General features: G+C 30.1%; 2 protein-coding genes across 3 annotated transcripts; one reads left to right on the forward strand and one right to left on the reverse strand.

The window, feature by feature from the left end:
* Positions 1-671: 671 nt before the first annotated feature.
* LOC143073183 (RING finger protein 24-like) lies at positions 672-10,500 on the reverse strand. Of its 2 annotated transcripts, XM_076248534.1 has the most exons (7): positions 10,359-10,500; positions 8,717-8,845; positions 8,133-8,172; positions 7,383-7,418; positions 6,245-6,286; positions 3,370-3,449; positions 672-2,631 (listed from the first exon to the last, which is right to left on the reverse strand). In XM_076248534.1, exons 2-7 carry the CDS (start codon positions 8,809-8,811, stop codon positions 2,469-2,471), a joined length of 456 nt encoding a protein of 151 aa, XP_076104649.1. In that variant the 5' UTR covers positions 8,812-8,845; positions 10,359-10,500; the 3' UTR covers positions 672-2,468. The 2 variants fall into 2 exon arrangements, with proteins under 2 accessions (XP_076104649.1, XP_076104650.1); XM_076248535.1 differs by lacking the exon at positions 6,245-6,286 and having other exon boundaries at positions 10,359-10,497.
* Positions 10,501-10,590: 90 nt separating this feature from the next.
* Positions 10,591-21,599, forward strand: LOC143073182 (F-box/WD repeat-containing protein 4-like). Its single transcript, XM_076248533.1, has 9 exons — positions 10,591-11,066; positions 12,430-12,525; positions 13,287-13,469; positions 14,453-14,591; positions 15,330-15,442; positions 16,520-16,588; positions 17,220-17,360; positions 18,376-18,511; positions 21,001-21,599. Exons 1-9 carry the CDS (start codon positions 10,801-10,803, stop codon positions 21,139-21,141), a joined length of 1,284 nt encoding a protein of 427 aa, XP_076104648.1. The 5' UTR covers positions 10,591-10,800; the 3' UTR covers positions 21,142-21,599.
* The last annotated feature ends 256 nt before the right edge of the window (positions 21,600-21,855 follow it).

Consider the following 21,855-nt stretch of genomic DNA (forward strand, 5'->3'; position numbering starts at 1 on the left):
CACATATCATAAAGAAAATGTCATCTCCTCATAAATATCCTGTTTCAATGTGTGTGCCAGGTCTAATGCTTTAATTATCAAATTTGAAAACTTTAATGATTAAAAAAGTTAAAATGTGAATCCATTCAAAAAAAACTTTTCCTTTACAATATCAAAACTTTATAACATTTTTTCCTTTTTACAGAAAACACCATATAAATGATATAATAATTAATAATGCAATATCATGAATTTATAAACATAATGATAACACCAATAATAAGGTAACAAATACAGAAAGCTCTTATTTGATTCATGTACTTAAAGCTAATTATATACTTAGAGACTAGATAAATAAAATATGCACCAGATTTGAAGTTCTTTGTACAAAATTCATATAATACAAACATCAACAAAATCATTGTCAAACTGCTTTTTCATGTTTATCAGGGCAAAAATTTTAAATTTACTTCACCAGGGTCACTTATTTCAAAATTGTAGAGAAAACAAACAAAAGCATGGCAAGTTCAGGATTCAAGAAATGGGTGGAATATTAAAAAGGATTGAAAATTACAGAGAATTGCCAAATTTCATGCCAGAAATAGGAACCGATAAGAAGTCTTTAACAGTATATCATATATTTTTTTTTAAGGTAGGCTAAATTTTCTTAATGATTTTTATATACCTTACCATTTTTATTTTTTGACAGAAAAAGTGAAAAGATTTAGATAAGTAATTACAGATTTAAAATCCAACGACGAAAGATTGCATGATAGCCTCCTCCTCATTTAATAGAAATAAAATCATTAAAAAAAAACACAACTCTAAATTTTTAACATGAGCATTATCTTTAGAGGTAAAATTATATAATGATAATTCTGATGATGAAAATATGAATTGAAATATGAACAATTAAAAACTGTTGACTGTTTAACTTCCAGTGGCCAATTAAATGAATATTGAGGCCAACCATATCATATGTGAATGTAATATGAACTTTGCTTTATACTAGACTGTCATACTGAGCTGGATTTTTGACTTGTTTAAGTTCCCGAGGCAACAATCTAAAGTCTTTTCTCTTACTCCTAAATGCTGCAGAAGCAGTAAATACACATTTAAGGTGGTACCCAACACTTTAACTAAAATTAATTTGGCTCGTTTAATTTTCTTAAAATTTTTTCAAAGTATTTACTTTGACCCTTTTGCAAAAATATAAAAATTTCAAAAAATTTGAACCAACCGTTTTATCAGAAAAATTACACTGGTTATATAGCAGTTTGACAAACACTTATTTTGATCATTGAGAAGTTTGATATTCCCTTAACAACACAACGTAATTAAAACGTTTATCAGATTTTACAGAGTTATCTCCCTGTAGTGTTAGGTACCACCTTAATGTCTTTGTTCAACTTGCATGTATCATGGAAGTTCATTGAATTCACTATATCCAAAATTGAAGAAGAACATGCTTTGTGGGGAGCGCTGGGAATTGAATATATATATACACAAAGAAATACTCCAAAATACTATTGAAATAAGGCTGTGTAAATTAATTTCTTTCTTGTCGATATAAACCATATAAAAATATTCCATTCAAAATATATTGTAAATTTTGTTTGATCAGAGTAATTATTTAACACAATACATCAGGATAATACAAAAGAAGCACGTTTTTATACTTTGCATTAAACACATTTGTACATGTAATACTGATATAAATAGAAGGCACTTTCATTATTGCAATGGCACTAAAAATTGCATAAAGTACTATATCTTGTAATTTTCACCAGAGTATACAGTATATAAATAATTAGTCTAAATAACAGCCCAACAATGTTAGATCTTTAAATGTAGGGAAGCATATATACTAGTATATATTTATATATGCTTCCCCAAATTTACAGATTAAAACAAAATATTCACAGTTTCGTTTGAACATGTCGAGAAATAACACAGAGAGAAAATTACGACATGAAGCTTATTTTTTTTTTTAAATATTTCCGGATCACTTCAAAGGAAAAATATTCACAATACCAAAAGTTTGTTGTAATAATTATAAAGTATGCATCACATTATGCTTCTATACATACAACATCATAAATGGTTTAAACTAAGATTATCTTTCTGCAGCAAGTGTGAGATAATTTTCTCCAGTCAAGACATTTAAATTTGTATACTCAAAAAGCAAGGATTGCCAAGCTTTTTAAATATATAAAATTCAAATATGGAGAGTGGGAAAATATTGAATTGCACTGGATGCAGTGGCAGAATATGTTTCTCTAACGATTTTTAGACAGTAAGTAGACAAACTTTATCTTTATCTTGAATGATCTCCAAAAAGATGTGATGTCAGTAGGGTCACCCTTTTTCATGATGTAACAAAAGAAAATTGTAAGGAAAGAGGTTAAATTCAATATAAAAAAATAATCAATCAGTGGGAAAATTGAGAATTTCAGAATAAGATAAACAGCTGTCAATCAAACTCATTGTTATACATTCTGTGCTCCTTCTACAGGAGGTTCATTGCTGGTAGATGGCACTGCTTGTTGAGGCATTATTATTAAGCTAGATCTTTCACCAGATGGTACTCTCTGTACAGTTGCTTTACACATAGGACAAAAGTTTCGATGTTTCAACCACTGCAGCAAACAACTGGAAAATAATTAACAGATTAAGTTACAAAACAATAAACAATGTTGAGTTTTCTTTGTGTTAAGATAATTTTACTGATTTGTAAGTCAAGTCATATTCATGTCTCTAATCTTATTTGTACAAGAGGTGCTGAAGATCCTGTATAACTTGAAATCTATAATGCATAATATTGATACAATATACAAGTACCAGTTACACAGAACATCTTTCTCCAATGCAAAGCAACATTCTTGGACTAGATATTTCAATAAGATGCTTTTGTGACAATTATGATGTACAGCTTCAAAAAGAGATCAGTAGCAACAGTTCAAACTGCTTCTCATGCCCAGGTGAGATGAATTAATTTATTTTCTTAAAAAAATAATAAAAAATTTGCCCCAAAAACCTTTATTCAAAGGCAATGTCTTGTATACAGAGTCATCTGGCAATTTCTTTGAGGTGCAGATTTAGTATACGGTAAGTTATTGCATTTACAGTTTCTTTTAATGACAGACACTGAAAACTTTGCTAGCATGATATTTGGACACAATTTTTTTCAAACTAGATTTCCCAAGGATGATTGTGATAAAGTTTGGGTCTACAAGGCCCGATAGTTTGAGAGGAGTCTTTTTGTAAAATTTCATGTACAACATCTAATGGAATACAGAGACCAGCTAACAACAGATGCCATTAAGTAAAGCGCAGATGGCTCATGTGGTAGATGAGCTTAAAAGTACTAAGACAAAAGTATCAACTTACTTCATATGAAAACAATGTTTACATCTACATATTGCTATATACTCATAGTTTCTGAATTCCTCCAGACACACTGCACACATCTGAAATACAAAAAAACAATGATTATAGAGTACAGCTTTGTCTAAAAACCAGGCCAAGTTTATAATAAAAGTAATGAATGGTAAAAAGAATTAACAAGAGATTTTATGGGTTTATTTCAATTAGTTAAAAGTTGAGATGAAACATATGAAATCAATTTTAAAAATTCATTTTTTATTTTAATAATATGAAATATTTGTTATTTTAATATATTATGCAGTTTTTAAAATCATGTATTTGAAATTATATTTTTTAAATTCTAAAAACTGTGATAACAGAACTGTGTTTTTCCAATCACCATGTATCCCATGATTTTACATATAACTGCCATTGAATAAATAAATATAGACCCCTGTGATGAGCTTACAATAATCATGACACTTCATGTACAAAAACATGAATTGTTGAGCATAACTTTACATGTATGTATTGACAAAGATACACCATGAGTAATGGCAAGAGTTAGATGTGGATCCAGCAAGCTAATATTTGGAGTGATACATGTACTAGTAAAAAGTCTATGACTTTATAATATATGAAAACTCAGGGCCTCCCTCTAAATCCACCTAAGACAAGAAGCATATAAAGTAAATGTGTAGCTGTAAAAATATCCAGAGGATGGTGCACTGTGATAATTATTGTTTCTCTTTTATTTTTTTCTCACACTATAAATCATATACTATTACTATAGTGTTCAGATATGATTATTTCATCATCATTTTAAATTGCACAAATATGCAAAAGAATGTATATTGACAGGGTCATAGGTTAATATAATCAATACAATATAGTTTAAAAACATGATTTACATTTGTTTAGATGTGGACCTTGTACATGTTTTCTTATAGGATGTTTGATCCAAACTGTTTTGTCAAAAACAAAATATTAAACTAAAATTGTAATAGCATTATGTTAATATTAGTTTGTCATATAACAATAAACTGCTTCCCCCACCACATCTGGATACGACAGCAAAGGTCCAACCATAAACAGTTGGGGCAAAAATGGACACAATATTTGCACTTGATACAGGTCTGAATTTGGATTGTAATTAAATATTTGACACATAATAGTTTACTGACACAGAATAACTGTAGTCAAAGAACTTAGAATTGGTTATATAATTTGAATTTATAATCAATTATTGGCTTTTGTGCAATACACTGTGCCTTTGCAAACTGACCCCCCCCCCCCTCTAAATAGGACGTCCTTCAAACACTTTGAGTACACACCCGTGGTATATTGCCTGGGCTTTTCCGATCTTACTCCCATGTCATATGCATTTTTATGAATGAGCTTTGCGACGTCATAGAACGATGACTTAAGATTATAAGCATTTTAAGGGAAAATATACGCTTGTAAACCCGAAAATCATCACAACAAGGAAATGTAAACAAACGATGCTAAAATGTGTAATAAGCTATATTTGTTTAAACTTTTAAGACATATAAGTAAATCATCCAAAACTATCTAAATACGTTATTGTAATTAGATTAAGCATGTCATTTATTCAGTTTGCTCCTTTCTTTATACGCCAATTCAATAGTATGTTTATTTATAGGAACAGCAAATATATGCCTCCACCTAGAGAGATTCGATCCAAAAGAATTGCAGTATTTATCATATTAGAATCAAAATAACCATGATTTTACTAGGGTTGTCCCTTTATGCTGATACTTTACCCCTAGCTATCGCTCAGTGTAAAATATTTTGACTAAAGAGCCAACCCTTGGTAAAATCCCGATATATTCAAGCCCCCATGAATTATATTTCTTAATTAAAAATTAACCCCCTTTTCTTTTGCTTTTGTGCAATTCACTATGCTGTTGCAACAACCACACCCCACACCCACCTTTTTTATGCCAAAAGAAATATTTGAAGAAATTTCGTTTAGTTTCTGAAATCTGAAATTTAAAAAATTGCCCCCCCCCCCTTTTTAATTTTTTTTTTCTTTCCCTCAAGATATGGTCATACTCTCAATTCAAATTTCCAATGGAGTTTGCAGCCATAATTACCCATTTAAATACATCATAAAAGTCTTGAAATAGATAATTTAAAAGCAGTGTAAGGGAGGTAATGCAACAGTGTACACCATTGTATAATTTTGTCCTTGGATTAGCTCCCTTACAGTGCTTTTACCAGGAAAACCTTGTTTTCCACCTTTTTTGCCCCTTATTTCTTAGAGGTTTGAACCATACCCTCCCAAAACCAATCCTAACCGTCCCTTCGTGGTATGGAAACCTGTGGTATGATTTCAGAGAGATCCATACACGATCATACACTGTTACACAAAGTTATTGTCTGGTAACTAGAAAAAAATGCCTATTTGGGCCCCCTTCTTATTCCCTCAACTGTTAGGACCATAACCCCAAAAATCAATCCATACCTTCCTTTTGTGGTTATTAACCTTGTGTTTAAATTTCATAGATTTCTTTTAACTAATACTAAAGTTATTGTGCGAAAACCAAATGTCTTCGGACAACAATGACGACGAGGACAACAAAGTGATACATGTTCCAATATATGATCACAAAATTGGGAATTTTATTGACCTTATTATATAGTTCTGATAGTTTTTCCCACCTATACACATATATTCAAGCTGGAAAATGTGATCTATTAAGTAATATCCTATCACCTTGTATATTGGAAGTGGTCCCCTAGAGAATAAAGCATATGTGTCCTTTGTTATATTGCGGAGGTATTTCATTTGTTAGTAGTTACATGACCTGTGATTTTAGCTAGAAATATGCATATTAAAACAGAGAACAAACAAAGAGGACTATAGATATCTTACAGAACTATAAATTACTCTTTTTTTCTTTACTGGTTTAAATTTCTACAAGAAAAAGAACTGAAGCAATATAAATCAGAAATTTTGAGATTATTCATAATCAGGATTTCATCGACTTTCTCGGACATCAAAACCGACCATTCTGGTAGAAAAATTCTTTTAACAGTTGTTGGGAAACTAGTTCTATAATGTTTTATGGCCTTTTTCTCACATGCTATTCGTTCATGTCCTTGGGGTTTAAATAAGACACTTGTCTCATCATTGGAAATCTCACAATTCCTTATTTGCAAATTATGAATTATGAATATGAATTAAAGGAGAATATCTAACTTAATCATAAACCTCTTTAATATTTATACGACTCTTTTATGTCCTACTTTTTAGATTTTATAAGGTCTTTTAGGTTTTAATTCAATAACATGTGAAAATATTTTTGACAATGTTAATCAGAATATTTCAGTTCGTGTATAGATAATCAGAATATTTCAGTTCATGTATAGAAGTATTTCAATCGATTGTACCAAAGAGGAGAGCTTCACTATTACCATGCTTCTGTCAGTGCATTTACAGTGTTTAAATTTTGGTTCTAAGATATTAATTATGTGTGTTATAACTATGATTTTGATTACTGAAATATATCATAAGAGAAACCTCCTTATAATTTCTTAACTGTTTTGACACAGCATTAAGTTGTATACACTTCAAGTAAGATTTCAGCAAATGATAAATATATTGAACTTTTATTAATTCTGAGTGTTTCATTTTGGAACTTTCAACACATTTATATATGGAGTTCATTGATGTTTATACTTGAAACCCTTATAAAAGTTAGTTGTATAAAAACCCAAAGTAAATATTGTCATTGTGACCTTTTTGACAAAAAAAGGAATATACTGGAAATCCGTTAATCAACCCCTGTTCGTTAAAAGGGATATACTTGGCTTCAAAGTCTCTGAAGATGTGATAACTCTTTTCTAAGGTTTTTTTTATAAAGGAAGTACGTCATACAGTCAACACAAAATTGTAATTTGAATAGTTTCAGTGTTCTAAAATCGTCATATGTACTTATCATTCTTTGATAACTGTTCACTGGTGAATCATTCATGCATATTCATGCCTCAATAAATTATTTATAACTTACAGAAGAAAATTTCTTATTCTTTTCTTTAAACTGAATCTACAAATATATAAATTAAAATTTAAATCACTTCTTTAAGACACATAATTTAAATTTTCTTGTAATAGTATACTTCGTATTAAACAAAGTATAAGCGCAATATTAAATATTTTATTATGAAATCTATTAATTCACAGACTATGCCTATAATCATGATCATGAATGTAACATTCATTTTTAAGATAAAATTGAGAAAGGAAATGGGGAATTAAAATGACTGATAGAACATAAAAGGGTCAGCAAAAACATGATCTGAATGTTTGATTTTCTCACTATATTAAAGACCTATTGGTGGCCTTTGACTGTTTTTTGCTCTTTAGCTGGGATGTTGTCTCTTTGACATATATTCCCCATTTCCATTCTTAATTTTACATTCAACATTGTTCAATGAGCTCTCACATTTCAATTTCATAATTTGACAGTTTTAAACCAAAGTATTGATAGTGAAAAAAATCAAAAATGCTTTCTTATCACTAAATCATTTTTCATGTATTAGTGAAAATCAAATATAGAGCACCTGTCTTTTCCATATGATAAAAAATATCTATATTTGGCTTGTAGCCCCTTAACAACTTTACAAAACTAATAAGAGAAACATCTATGTTGTCTTGTATTGTGAAAAACTTAAGAAAAAAAGTTTAATCTAGGAACATAGTTCAATAAAGGCAACAGTAGTATACCAATGTTCAAAGCTCATAAATCGATAGAACATACCCTATTATAGCCTCTTTCTTCTCTTGCACGGCATCTTAACCTAGTTTTAATAAAGTTATACTTATCAGTACATATTTCAAGCAGCTATATATTTATATGAAATATTATTACACATTAATAGATTTTCTAAACTTGTGTGCGCTTTTGCCAGTCTGATGAATAACTTCAACTACTTCTTCAGCAAGAATTTTCTCAATATGCTTAGCCAGTATTTCTACTGTTTGACACAATACATGTAGAAATCTATCTTCAATCTCACTACAGGCATACACTCTAGAAAGATATTTAACCCTAGGAAATGTTGCTATTTAATAAGAAGCTGTATCTGGTTAACATTACAAAAAAACAAAATCATATTTGATTCTAATGTGTTTTAAAACTCATTTAATTAAAAACTCCCATATACATATCATGCATGTATGTGTTTTCTAACAAAATAAAGTGTTCATTAAGTTTCAATGCAGAACATTTAGTGAAAATTCTTAAAAAGCAAGAAACAGAATTTTAGCGTATTTAATCATGTTAATCATGTACCATTAAATACTTATTCAAACACTCTTATAACATGTATAAGAATATTTTACCTCCACATATAAATGCAAAATATAAAACTTAGGAGCAGAGAAATGAGGCCAATTCCAAGCAGAGGCAGAGATACATTTGGTGGAATATCAGTCATTCCTCAAGGATTCAACACAGCATCCATCTTGGATCTGAAAGGAGAACACAAAAAGAGAGAGCTGTGATTCACATGGTAAGTTTTAGTTCATGGTAGATGCAAATTTAGGATACCAATATTAATTTAATATTCAATTTGTTCAACTTGGAAGAAATGGATTAGGATTATCAACAGATTTTTTTAAGGGGAAACTAAATTTCAATGTCACAATTATTTGTTGTGTCAATGATATTAACAATATGTAAATCAAGAATCCAATCAGCTGCATGTATAAGAATTGGTAAACAAAAGAGTGAAAATTCAAGAGAGAGAGAGAGAGAGAGAGAGAGAGAGAGAGAGAGCTGTAAGATTTATTCATCAAAACTTTTCAGCAACTTATAAAAATCTGCTTTGCAAATAAAAAAACCAACCATGGCTAAAATTTAGAAAAGGATCATTGGCTATTGAATTTTACAAAATTATGAATAAAGAATGTCATACATGCATGACATGTCTATTCTTATGATTTAAACCACTTAATGGAAAACTCTTACACTTTTAGATACCAAAATACAGCGCAACTACAATATGCTTGAACATCAGCATCTTTAAGGTATGCAGGTGCTCAATGCTCAAATTTAGAAAGTCTCCAGCTGCCAGATGATCTTTGAAAGAAATTCTCTTTGAATCAATTAAAAATATTCATAAATTCTTGGCCTAGCAATTCATGCCAATGTTTTGACTGCAAAACTAGCTTATATTGTTAACTGTTCTAAAGCCAAATAAAAATATATGTGTGGTACCAGTGAACCCTACATATTCTACTTTTTAGTCTTGCTAAAAGCCTCCCCTTAAGATTTTTGGTCATTTTTCATTAATCACTGTTAAAGTCAGAATGTTTCTCCCATTATACATGTTATAGATTCAAGGTAAAAAAAAAACACAAAATAAAACAAAAATCCCCACCTATTTAGCCTCATATTTTTTTTTTTTTTTTGCTGTAAATGGAACTGTGCAAATACTATATTTTATTTGTGCTTTTTTCAACATGGCAATTTTTTGTAATTTATCTGGCTTTATTTATTTTTGCTTACTTCATGACAGTGCTGTTTGCATGTTGAAAACCATCTTAATTTTGATTTTGTGTTTTTATCTCATAAATGTTTGCTTCAATAATTATATGAGTTAATTATATCATTATATAGCTGCCTGATTTGAACTTTGTGTTTTATATTTTGCATAACATATCATCTGCTGCTTTCTATGTTTCATTGTTTGTGTGCATGTTTTAATATGTGTGTATTGTTGAATGTACCTTTGTTTTGTCTATTTTATTTGTGCTCCATACCTTATCTTCGTTATGTATATACCAAACTTAAATAAAGCCTTATGTAATATAAATATGCCAAAGTTATGCAGTTACTTCTTAAGTTTTTGCCATGTGTCACTGTCTATTTAAAAAATATATGTTTAGTTTGTTGAATGCATACTTAACATTACAAACTTATTGATTTATCGAGTGTAAATATCTATAAAGTTAGCAAATATTACATAAATAAAATAATTACTTTAAATTTTGACAGAAGCCACAGTCAGCTGATTTGTTGAATTGTCTCCCTTGACACAATCTTCGACCTAAATTAATTTAGCTGCTTGACTAAGTCATATATGTTTGTTTTCTTGTAATATTATGTAATAAAAAGAAATCCAAACATGAGAAAGTTTCATAAAGCTTAATGAATAAGCAGGACAAAAGATATTAAATAAAGGGATTATGGTCAGTAGGTTCTTAGATAAACCACGTCTGGAACAAATTTGCGTTTGAAAGATAGATTTTTTACGTGGTAAAATCTAAGAACATTTTGTTACAGTTTGTTTATTTCCCAAATCCAATGGTTATTTCGAAACTCATTTGTTTATAATTTGAGATGTTTTACAGGAACCAGAAAGCAATTAATACCTTTGAACTATCAGTAACTTTAACTACTATTTTCAGAAAATTGACTGAAAATGAATATAAACTGTTCAGAGATACATGTAACTCCTGAAGATAAGGTTAGACACTTTGTTGATCTTCCAGATGACATTCTGTTTACAATATTTAGCTATTGTAGCGCACAGACTCTTTGTCGATTATGTCGCACCTGCTCACGACTAAAAGATCTGGCATCAAGGGACTGTGTATGGACGAAGGAGAGTTCAAATTACAGACTTATGGTATTTCCAGGAGATGTAACATGCAAAGGAAGTCCTAGACAAAATAGTGCACAAAGAAGGTAATATTATCCGATAATTCCGCCCTTTACTTCGGGGGTTCACTAATTTCATCTGCTATAATATGAGGCAGACATAACCTGTGAATGGGGACAAAGTCTATATATATATGCATTATTTTTTTTTTTAATTCAAACATATTGATAAAAGAAACGGAAATACCGTAACGTTCCCGATTTTGGTTCTGTTGTTAGGGATTTAGCTGTGACGTTCTTTAAGTTATGACATCATATTCAATGTCAACAAAAGAAACGCTTTCATCAGGTAACGTTTTTTTCATTTCAAACAATTATTAAAAATGAATTTGTATTGAGCATTTTTTTGAGTTCCAATCTTATATTTTACTAGACTGGTAAATATATATTTTATTCAAAGTCTCATTCAAACAAGACCGGAAAAGCAAGTAGATTTCTGTGTGAATGCAGGGAAAACCGGAACAGGTAGTAGATCTGAAAAAAAAGTTAACGATTTTGAGTTCATCAGCATGATTAGTAGAATGAAAAATTCGTGAAATTTCCCAATTTTTTTTTTTTTTTATTTTTCTACCAAAATTGGGGACTTCCTCCCCATATAATTTTAACTTTGAAGAACTTCTTGTTCCTTAATATATTATAATAAACATGGTACACCGGTCCACCATACATGTACATGTTTACTACGCATGGGCAGACTAACCAGACAACTGCACTTTTGAGAAAAACACTGATGACGCATTTTTCTGATTGATTTTCTAATCATTTCAGAAGTATCTTTGTGGAAATAAGATAATAAACATTGGAACGCTTACAATTTTTTTTTTTAAAAGGTCCATATAAAATTTATATAGACAGTGAGACTCCCCATATATTCCCTATAGCATCCTGGTAAAAAGGAAATTTGAAATACATTGAACAATCATGTCATTTGCACTTATCTAAAAATTATAGCATCACATCCATAACACAATCTATAAGAAAATCAATTCAGATAGCATCACATTCAGAAACATAGCATCAAATTACTATGATCAATGTTTAACATGCTTAATTAAAGGTCCTGGCCATGAGAAAACACTGATAAATAAGAAGATGTGGTAAATGTATGAGTGTCAATGAGGCAACTCTCCATCCAAGTCAAAATGTATAAAAAGTTAATGATAATCATGATTATAAGTCAAAGTATGGCCTTCAATACACATGCTTTTCAATTTTTCTTATACTGAGATGTAATCTAAACCTGTATGTTTAAAATTTATGGTAAATCTATAAATACAAAATCATACACAGAATTTCAGTGATTCCCCTGACTACATGTAATGAGAGTTTTAGACTGGATTGAAATTAATTAAGTTACCTTTGAAATATGTAAAAACTTTTTGTCTTTCAGGAAAAGAAAAATTCTGTTGAAAGATAGATGTAGAATAGCAAAGAACTGGGAAACCAAGATTGTAAAGGATACACAGGTTGTCAAACATAAGACAAAGTATGTAGAACGATGGTTATGTAGAAAGATATGTATATTCTTATGGCTAACCGCTAAGATAAGATTATTAAGTCTTTAATCAATAAACACCTATTTACATTGTACAAAAGAAATCATTAGACTAAGTGGTTTTATTTATTGTAGCTTTAAATATAGAACATGATATAATATTAATAATTTTAGATTTTATTAACAGGTTTACTATTGTGATTTGTTTTCCTGTAAAAAAACATAGGAGTAATTTAAGGTTGTTTAAAGTCTTATGACAATATTTCAGACAGGCATCTACATGTTTTAAGGATGTAAACATGTTGACCTGATTTGAATAAGAACCTCACTTTTATTTAACTTTAACTCCCCATTCCAGGTTTTGAACATTCAAAAACTGCAGATTTTTCATATTTAAGGAAAAGCACAACTTAAACAGAAACAGTATATAACTCCCCAATCCAGGTCTTCAACATTCAAAAACTGTAGATTTTTCATATTTGAGGAAGAGCACAACTTAAACAGAAACAGTATATACATATACATTATTTCTAAAAAGCTAATGTGATTGAGCATTGTTAAATTACTGTTAATAATATAATGTATACATGGTAAAACACTTTATTTTGTTACATTTTTTTACTACATGTAATACACTTGTTTCTTATATGAACTTTTTACTCTTTTCCAAGTAAATGAAAATATGCGTACAATATCAAGCATACATCACATGTATATATTTTAAAGACATTTAATTGCTTGCACTTTTTTAGATTGATGCCTTGGGCTAGACTACATGGACAGAAGCTTTATGTTTCCAATGCAGTGAACATTAATTGTTACGATATATTTAATGACAGTACAGTAAAAGAAGATATATCAAACAGAATCTCTGGCTGTAATTATGATGTTACCAAATTTGTGGTCAATGATGATGTTCTTGTCAGTGGATTCAGGTAGATTTTATTTATATAGAGAAAAGTTACTGTATAATTATTTTTTTTGCAGAAATAAAAGCATTAAACTAATAAACTATGCATTTATATACTTGATATGAAATGCAAAAGATATTCATTGGACATTCATGATACAGTAATGTACAGTGTTAAAATTCTGGGGCTGATGATCACCACATGGGATTCAACTATGTGAAAACATTTATAACTGAAACTAATCTCAATATACCTGTATATAGCCTTCATGTGAGTAGAGTGTATGAACAGTATTTAATATTCAAGATAAGTTACAAGATATCAAAAGAAAAACCCGTATAAATGATCATTATCATTATTTTTAAGTTAAAATCCTGAAAATATAAGCAGAGAAAAAAACTCGTCAAAGATAACTTGTTCACCAGACACATGTTTCATTTACAAAAGAGTTATAAGTGACACTCGATTACAAAAAATAATTTAGTTTCCTTGTGTAAAATATGTTTATTTTCATTTTTTCAAAAAGAAAAATTGGACTCTGAATAAACAAACAAACAAACAAATATTTTATTGCTAATCAAAGCGCCCTCAAGGAGCAGAACAATCAACATTAATTACATACTAATGATTACAAGTGATTCAATATGATTTAAGATGCAATGCTATATAAAATATTTATTAAGACAAGCAGAAGAATACAACAAGCAAAGTGTTAATAATATATTTAGGTTAAGAAAATTGGGGTTACTGGGCATTACTACATCTAAATGTATATATCATTTAAGGAAACTCTCCTATAGGAGGATAAATTTTCCAATAATTCTCCGAGTTTTTGGAGTATGACAATATCTTCAGAAGACATAAGCCAAATAAATTGTGATTTTATATCTAAACCACTAAAATTTTAAACCGTTGTTTTATTTCATTTAAAAATTTGAGATGAATATTTGAAAATTTGTGACACTGAAGAAGTAAATGAATATGATTGTTTACTCTTTCAATTATAGAGAGGGCAGAATTATAGTATTTGATACTGTTTCAAAAGAAAAGAAGTTTGAATACAGTTTCGATGAATGTGGTGATACACAAGCTGTAGCTGTGTATAATGATACAGTTGTGGCAGGTTACCAAGATGGATCAGTTAAAGTAAGTGTGTAGCTGTGTGTATTACTATTAGATATATATCCTGCAATTGTGTGTCTTCTATATTTACAATCCAACAGATATAGCTAGGCAGCTTGTGTACACTATACATATATCACACTAAATCTCCACCCTCTGTGGGACTACATCTATATTGCTGTTGACGAGTGTTGTATGAACCTGGGTGACTGTAGAATGTGAATTGCAGTCACATTCCACTGACTATTGCTTGACCTTTAGCTTATGCAGACTATAGATTAATTTACATTTTGTTTGATTTTAAGAATTTATTTCGAGCCATATGAATTTAACCCTTTTTCTGTTAACAGACACAAACATAAAAGCATGATTAACTCAAAACTTCAATGTGTGCATGTGTAACACACAAAATCAACCATAAAGCAATTTTAATTTCAGCATGTTCAGTGAATTTTAAATTCAATTCAAAATTATGAGGCGTAGTACAAATCATGCACTTTTATTTTAAATCGAGACGCTGTTTTATTATTTATTTTTACTTTTAAAATTAGTTGTAATGTTATAATAACTAATTATTTATTTTGAATGATGTGTTATTGTTGACCATTCAAGATTCTTTTATGTGAACCCATCTTCAACTGATTGTGTTATTTTTAAAATAAATGTGAGTTTTTCTGTCTTTCAAAGCAAATAGAATATTTATGCAGAAGTTTTGTTTAATATGTTGATTGTTCAATGATTTCAATTATATTTTGACTACAGGTTTTAAATACAAAGAAATATGATTCGTCTGGTGTAGTCACTATAAACAACTGTAGTAACCCTGCCAGTATTCCAAACAGGGTGTGGTCGGTTGCTACAGCACCAGATGGAAGGTAACTTTCAAAATTTGAAAATTATAATAAATTTTATGGAACTCAGTTAAAAAATTCTGTATTGTCTTTCTTATCTTTCTGGTGTTTTAATCCTTGAAATGAAGTACCTGTATGATGACTGCTTCCTTGACAATGGAGATAAAAAATTAGTATGTTAAAATATTTGTTCATTAAAACTCATTTTGGTGATTGATAACATTACTGTATTTTCAATATTGTCCCTGATCATAACAAGGGTATGTGACTTGTAATATGTAAGTTAATCCTGGATCCCTCTATCATTTTCTCATCTCCTGGCTTTACATGTAATATTGCCTGTCTACATGTACATCTGTAAAGTCACTAGATGCCAACAATTTGACTGAAGTTGGTGTTTGAATACGGCAATCATACCGTTACAAACCTTTTATTTGTGCTACCTAACATAAAGACAAACAAGTATTCTAATGCAATTATTTTGTAACAATTGTTCTGATTGGATAATAGCAAGCGTAAAATTCTCTATCTCCTTGTCTGTAACTAAGGAAGCCGACATTTTGAATTCCGGAATGTATTGACATGTTAATTCTACAATAATAAACAAAAAACTCACTTGTTGCGCCTAAAAATCTTCTTTTTATCAAATTTTATTACATTCTGAAGCGGCACAGAAGCCAGAAAATGCCCGGTGTTTATGTTTGACGCCGGAAGCATACCTATGACGTCACCTAGTGTAGGGACCAAAGAACATAAAATCTTTTCACGGAATTTTCTTTAATGAACATTTTACACTGAAATAATGATGGAAATTTAATTATAAACTTGTTTTGCATTAGAATAGAGATAACTGTATTGTATTTGAAGCTTTGCGGACGTCCATCGGTAGTTTTACTGTTGCAAATACCCGTTTACCTGTCTCCGCTCTGCGTCGCCAGGTAAACTAAATTTGCGACAGTAAAACTACCGATGGACGTCCTTAAAGCTTCAAATACAATACAGTTATCTCTTAAGTGCAATGTAAATGTGGTTGATATCAATTGTAATATGTTAGTTAAATCTATATTTTAGTTTTTAAATACATTTTATTGTAATTTGCAGCACATTTACCATTGGCAATGCAGGTCTGGAAACAAATAGAACTCCAGTAGAAGTGTATGATCTTGAAAGGTATGAAATATTGATGAAGAATTAATTGATGAATGATTAAGATAAGTTTAATTTGAATTTGTGAATAAAGTTGTCCGAGACATTTTTGTAACCAAATTTTCTTTCTGAGTATTAATTGTGATCCATCAATTCTCCCTGACATTGGGTTATTACTTCTTCCTTTTTCACTGTCAGAGAAAAGTCATTTCTCACTGAAATTCTGCAGTGTTGTGACTGCTGTTATGCAAAACAAACATTTGTTGTATTGGTATAAGAGATTTTTGTGTCTTTGAGTGATATCAAACAGATTAAAAACTTTTATTGTATTGACAGTAAAAATTTGGAACGTTTGATTTCAAATCATATTTTTGAAAAAGAAAAAATTTAAAGCCATTAAATTTTCTTGATAATCGTAGTACATTTTAGCATCAGTAGTTCTTTCTAATACACTAAGGTATTTCTTCCCCAATGTATAACATTTAGAAAACTTTGGTCTCCAGTGCTCTTTAATTTCTTTTGATTTGGCTTTTTAACTGATTTAAATGGAGTGTAACCATGGTAACTGATGAGTCTTTTGTAGACAAAACATGTGTAAGATGCAACACATTACAATTAATTTAATGAGATATTATATAATTTTTATGCTTAACAGTTGTACGTTACTGCACAACCTAGGATCTGGTCATAAGAGAGGAGCAGGTGTATTAGACATAAAGTATGAGACACCACATATAATGTTGACCTGTGGATATGATACAAGTCTACGGTTATGGGATCTCAGGACTCTGTCATGGTTAGTACTGCTTCTAAAATATTGTAAAGCTTTTTTAATAAAATCATCACCTCACAGTGTTATCATTTAAATGTAGTTAAAATATAAACATGAAAATGCATTAAATTTTCTTTATAAATCAGCTGTGAAACAAATATAGATTATACCATCAAGATATTTAAAATGGAAAGACCATCTCATTTGATGAAATATTTTCATGAGGAAATAGATAGGGATTTTGAATAATTAAGGGATTCTACCACGGTAGCTGTATCATATATCATAACTGTTCAGTTGGTTCGAAATTTAACCAAGTTGATCAAGCAAGAGCCACTGACAAGTGTTTGTAATACAAGTGGCAGAAGAAGGTATATTATTGTTTCATTTATATGAAGACCAAAGACATTATGAAATTGAATAGTATAAATATAAAGGAAAGAAGATGTGTTACAGGTATTATTGCCAATGAGACAACTTTCCCACAGAGACTGAATGAAATTAGCAACTACAGGTCATTGTTCAGCTTCAACAATGACCAAAACCCATACCATATAGCAAGCTGTAAAAGGTCCAAACTGAAAAATGTAAAATAATTCTAATTAGAAAACAAATTTCTTATAAAAACAAGTTTGATAGTTTTAAAGCAAGTTTAATTACTACATAACCATTGATAGTTCTGTATTATTATACTCAAAATTAATCATCTTAGAAATTAGAAATACGAATAAATTTAAGATTATGAGTATGTTTTCTTCTTTCATTTTAATGACTTAATTAAGGACTCTTACCTAGAGCGTTGTTTTTGATAATTTCTTACCATTTCAAAAGTTTCATTTGATTATACAAAGTGCAACTGCATAACATTTGAATGGAGTACAGAAAACAGAGTGAAACTAACAGTTCAGAAAAGACAAAAAAAAACCCATTAGCATTACGTTTACATAATTTTATTTTCAAAAATCTAAGTCAACATTTGTGAAGTTTACCTTCATGTCTATTTACTGATGATATATTGGTGTTTGATAATTGTTTACAGTGAAAAAGAATGGACAGAACCATTTGATACAGAGTTATCTTCCATACAGTCAGATGGAAACAATGTGATGTTAACTGGAACATTTCAGTATGGAATGACAAGATTATGGGATAAAAGATTAAACGATCCAGTGCAGGTAATTGTTTACAGACAAAAAAATCATTAATACAACAACTTTCTATTCTTATATTGTTTGACATCTAGATCTGTTTACCAAGTCTTTCTCTAGGAATAGTATTAGATCTGATACAACAACTTTTATTCCTATCTTGTTTGACATCTAGATCTTTTAACCAAGTCTTTCTCTAGGAATTGTATTAGATCTGCAATGGTTTTCGAAAAATTAAGGATTTTCTTATCCCTGGAATGGATACCCTTAGACGTATTTGGCACAACTTTTTGGAATTTTGGGTCCTCAATGCTCTTCAACTTTGTACTTGTTTGGCTTTTTAACTATTTTGATCTGAGTGTCACTGATGAGTCTTATGTAGACGAAACGTGTGTTGGCATATTAAATTATAATCCTGGTACCTTTGATAACTTTTTTTTTCTTTCTAAAAATTTACTACCAATACAACAATAAGAGAGAAATATGTTGCCAATATATTAATTTTGGAATAAATTTAGCAAAACCAACTCGTGATAAAATTGGGCATTTGCAACAAAAGTTAATTAACATATGAATGATTTATACTGTTAAGGAGCACACATATCACTCAGTTTGTGTGTATACTATTATGATTTATTATTGGCATGCTTCAAAACCCTTAGCTGTATGACCTCATAGCATTGATAGCAACCACCATAAAAAAAATCTTTATCAGAATCTTAATATATATTACCTCAAGTCAAGTGAAAAACATCTACTGGAGATAAAAATAAAGTGTAATATGATTTGAAATTTTCAATATCACTCACCACATCAAACCTCAACCAATATAACCCCTTGAAAGCAACTCTTTGTGCCCTGTATCATTTTCATTTTTTATTTGCAAAACAGGAAACAAACAAATTGTCAAAAAGTAGGGGAATTGTCCCCTAGATTTTCACCTCTGAGTTACTGTGAAAGTACTTTAATTCGTGGGTATCAATTTTCGTGGTTTGAGTAACATTTACATGTTCGTGGGTTTTTAAATTTCGTGGATTTTAGTTTTCTATAAAAGTAAAATTGAAAACTTGAAGCCAGTAAAGAAAAGAAGGTTACAAATTGTCTGGATTGAAGGAAATTGCAAAGTCATTACCCTGTGTAAATTGTAGTGTTACACTAATTAACCCAAGATAGAGTAATCAATAGATTAAAGACCATCAAAGGTGTTAATTAGGTCATAAACACGACACCTAAAGAAAACAGTTACACTACCAAATGCTATAAAGTATCTTGAATTGTAAAATAATTCTTATTAAAAGCAAGCCCAGCATAAAATTATTATATCCCATACGTTCGAGAATTATGAGGATATAATCATAGACTTTATCATAGCATATCAATGCTGGAAATCTTACTTTCAGCGATCAAAAATATTTTTTTATGAGAATTAAAAAATCAAAAGTTGTAAAGATTAAATGGGTATAATACTGCCTGCAATTGTAGTTCTTAGTGCATTTGCCCTGTGACTACTATTATAGTATTCTCAGATTTGGCGATGTCCAATATATTCTCTAGATCATGAATATCAGTAGTCAAACCTGCATGGGGATCTTTCCAAGTCTTGATTTGGACAACATTTGTTTTATTTTTCGTTGGACACTTAAATTCGTGGATAAAGTTGCCCATGAAAACCACAAAAATTGGTTCCCGACGAATAAAAGTACTTTCACAGTATATTATAAGTTATCTACGTTCATATCCGTAGATATGGATATTTTAACACCCTGAAGTACCCCAGTACACCTTGAGGCGTAGCCGAAGGGTGTACAGGGTACTGAAGGGTGTTAAAATATCCATATCTACGGATATGAACGTAGATAACAAATTTATCCCCGGTCTTAGTCAGAATTGGGCAAGTTTTATGGAAATTCGGGTACAAAGTGTAACGTGAAAACAACGTTTTTTTCATTATCTAAAAAAGTTTTATTGAAATTTGGTAATTTTACATATTTTGTACGGGGTGTAGGGTACTACCAAAGGTAGTCAAATATAAGACGTTTTTAATACGGAGACAGAGAAACTGGATTGAGTCAAATGTGGCGCTCAATGTTGTGAGAGTTACGTCATAGATGGTGTGACGTCAACATGGGTCATTTGCATAGCTAGGTCAGTAGTTCCATTCCTTGAAATTGTGACAGTCAAATGATGCATTTAATGAAATGAGTGTACATGATCGACATAATAGGACAAAATTGTTAATGAATTAAAAATATTTCATCACAAACATCATGGATAATCTACAGAATTCAATATTTCACAAGGAGCAATCACGAAACTAAGGAAAACTTGCGTGAAGTTCCCCGGGATAATGGTTAGCAACGTCCGGGGATATGGGTTAGCAACACCCAGGGGCTATGGGTTTTGTAACGATGTGCGTTAACCAATCAAAATCCTAGATATATACTAAGCTGGGGATAAAACATCATATATCTTATTATAAATGCAAGAATTTTAATGTTATTAATATCTCATTACAGATGTATTATTGTGGTCAGAAGAGATCCCCTGTGTACTGTTTGGATACAGATTTCCAGAGATTATTTGTGGCTTTAGACTGGGGAATTCATATGCTAGACTTCACAGTATACAATTCACTTAATAAACATGTAATAAGGTGACCCATAGTTGTTAATTTATGTGTCATTTGGTCTCTTGTGGAGAGTTGTCTCATTGGCATTCATACCACATCTTCTTTTTTATATGTATACATTGATAGATAAATTTTCATGTCTGTGTATCTAAAAAAATACACATTCTCTTACTAAGTGCACTTAAGCCATTAACTTATGCAACAGTGGACTGTAAACAACTGGGACTTTTCAATTACATTGTTTTAATTTTTTTCATGTATGAAATATGTCTGAGAATAGAAATGAGTTACATTAATAAGGACATCCTACACGTGTACTGATGGAGATAAATTTCAAAATAATGCTCATTAAAAAGATATGTGATATTTACAAATGCTATATTTTTTTAGGGTATTTATGCCATGACTACAATATGTGAATTAACTATAATGTTTAATAAAATACATTTATGTTATATAAATTAAATAAACTCATCAAAGATACAAGGATAGAAATTTTGTATGCCTGATGCGCCTTTCATCTAAAAAAGATTCATAAATGATGCCCAAATCTAATAAAAAAAAAAGTTCAAAGAAAGTATGAAGTTGAAGAGTATTGAAGACCAAAAATTTAAGTTTAGCTTATATTAAATAAGGGTTATCTATTCTAGGGGTAGAAAATCCTTATTTTGAAAAATTAAACATTTTTAAACAGTTAATTTATAATTATCACCATATCACTGATAATTCATGTTAACACTGC

Source organism: Mytilus galloprovincialis, chromosome 4 (genome assembly GCF_965363235.1).
Source record: "Mytilus galloprovincialis chromosome 4, xbMytGall1.hap1.1, whole genome shotgun sequence".
Classification (NCBI taxonomy): domain Eukaryota; kingdom Metazoa; phylum Mollusca; class Bivalvia; order Mytilida; family Mytilidae; genus Mytilus; species Mytilus galloprovincialis.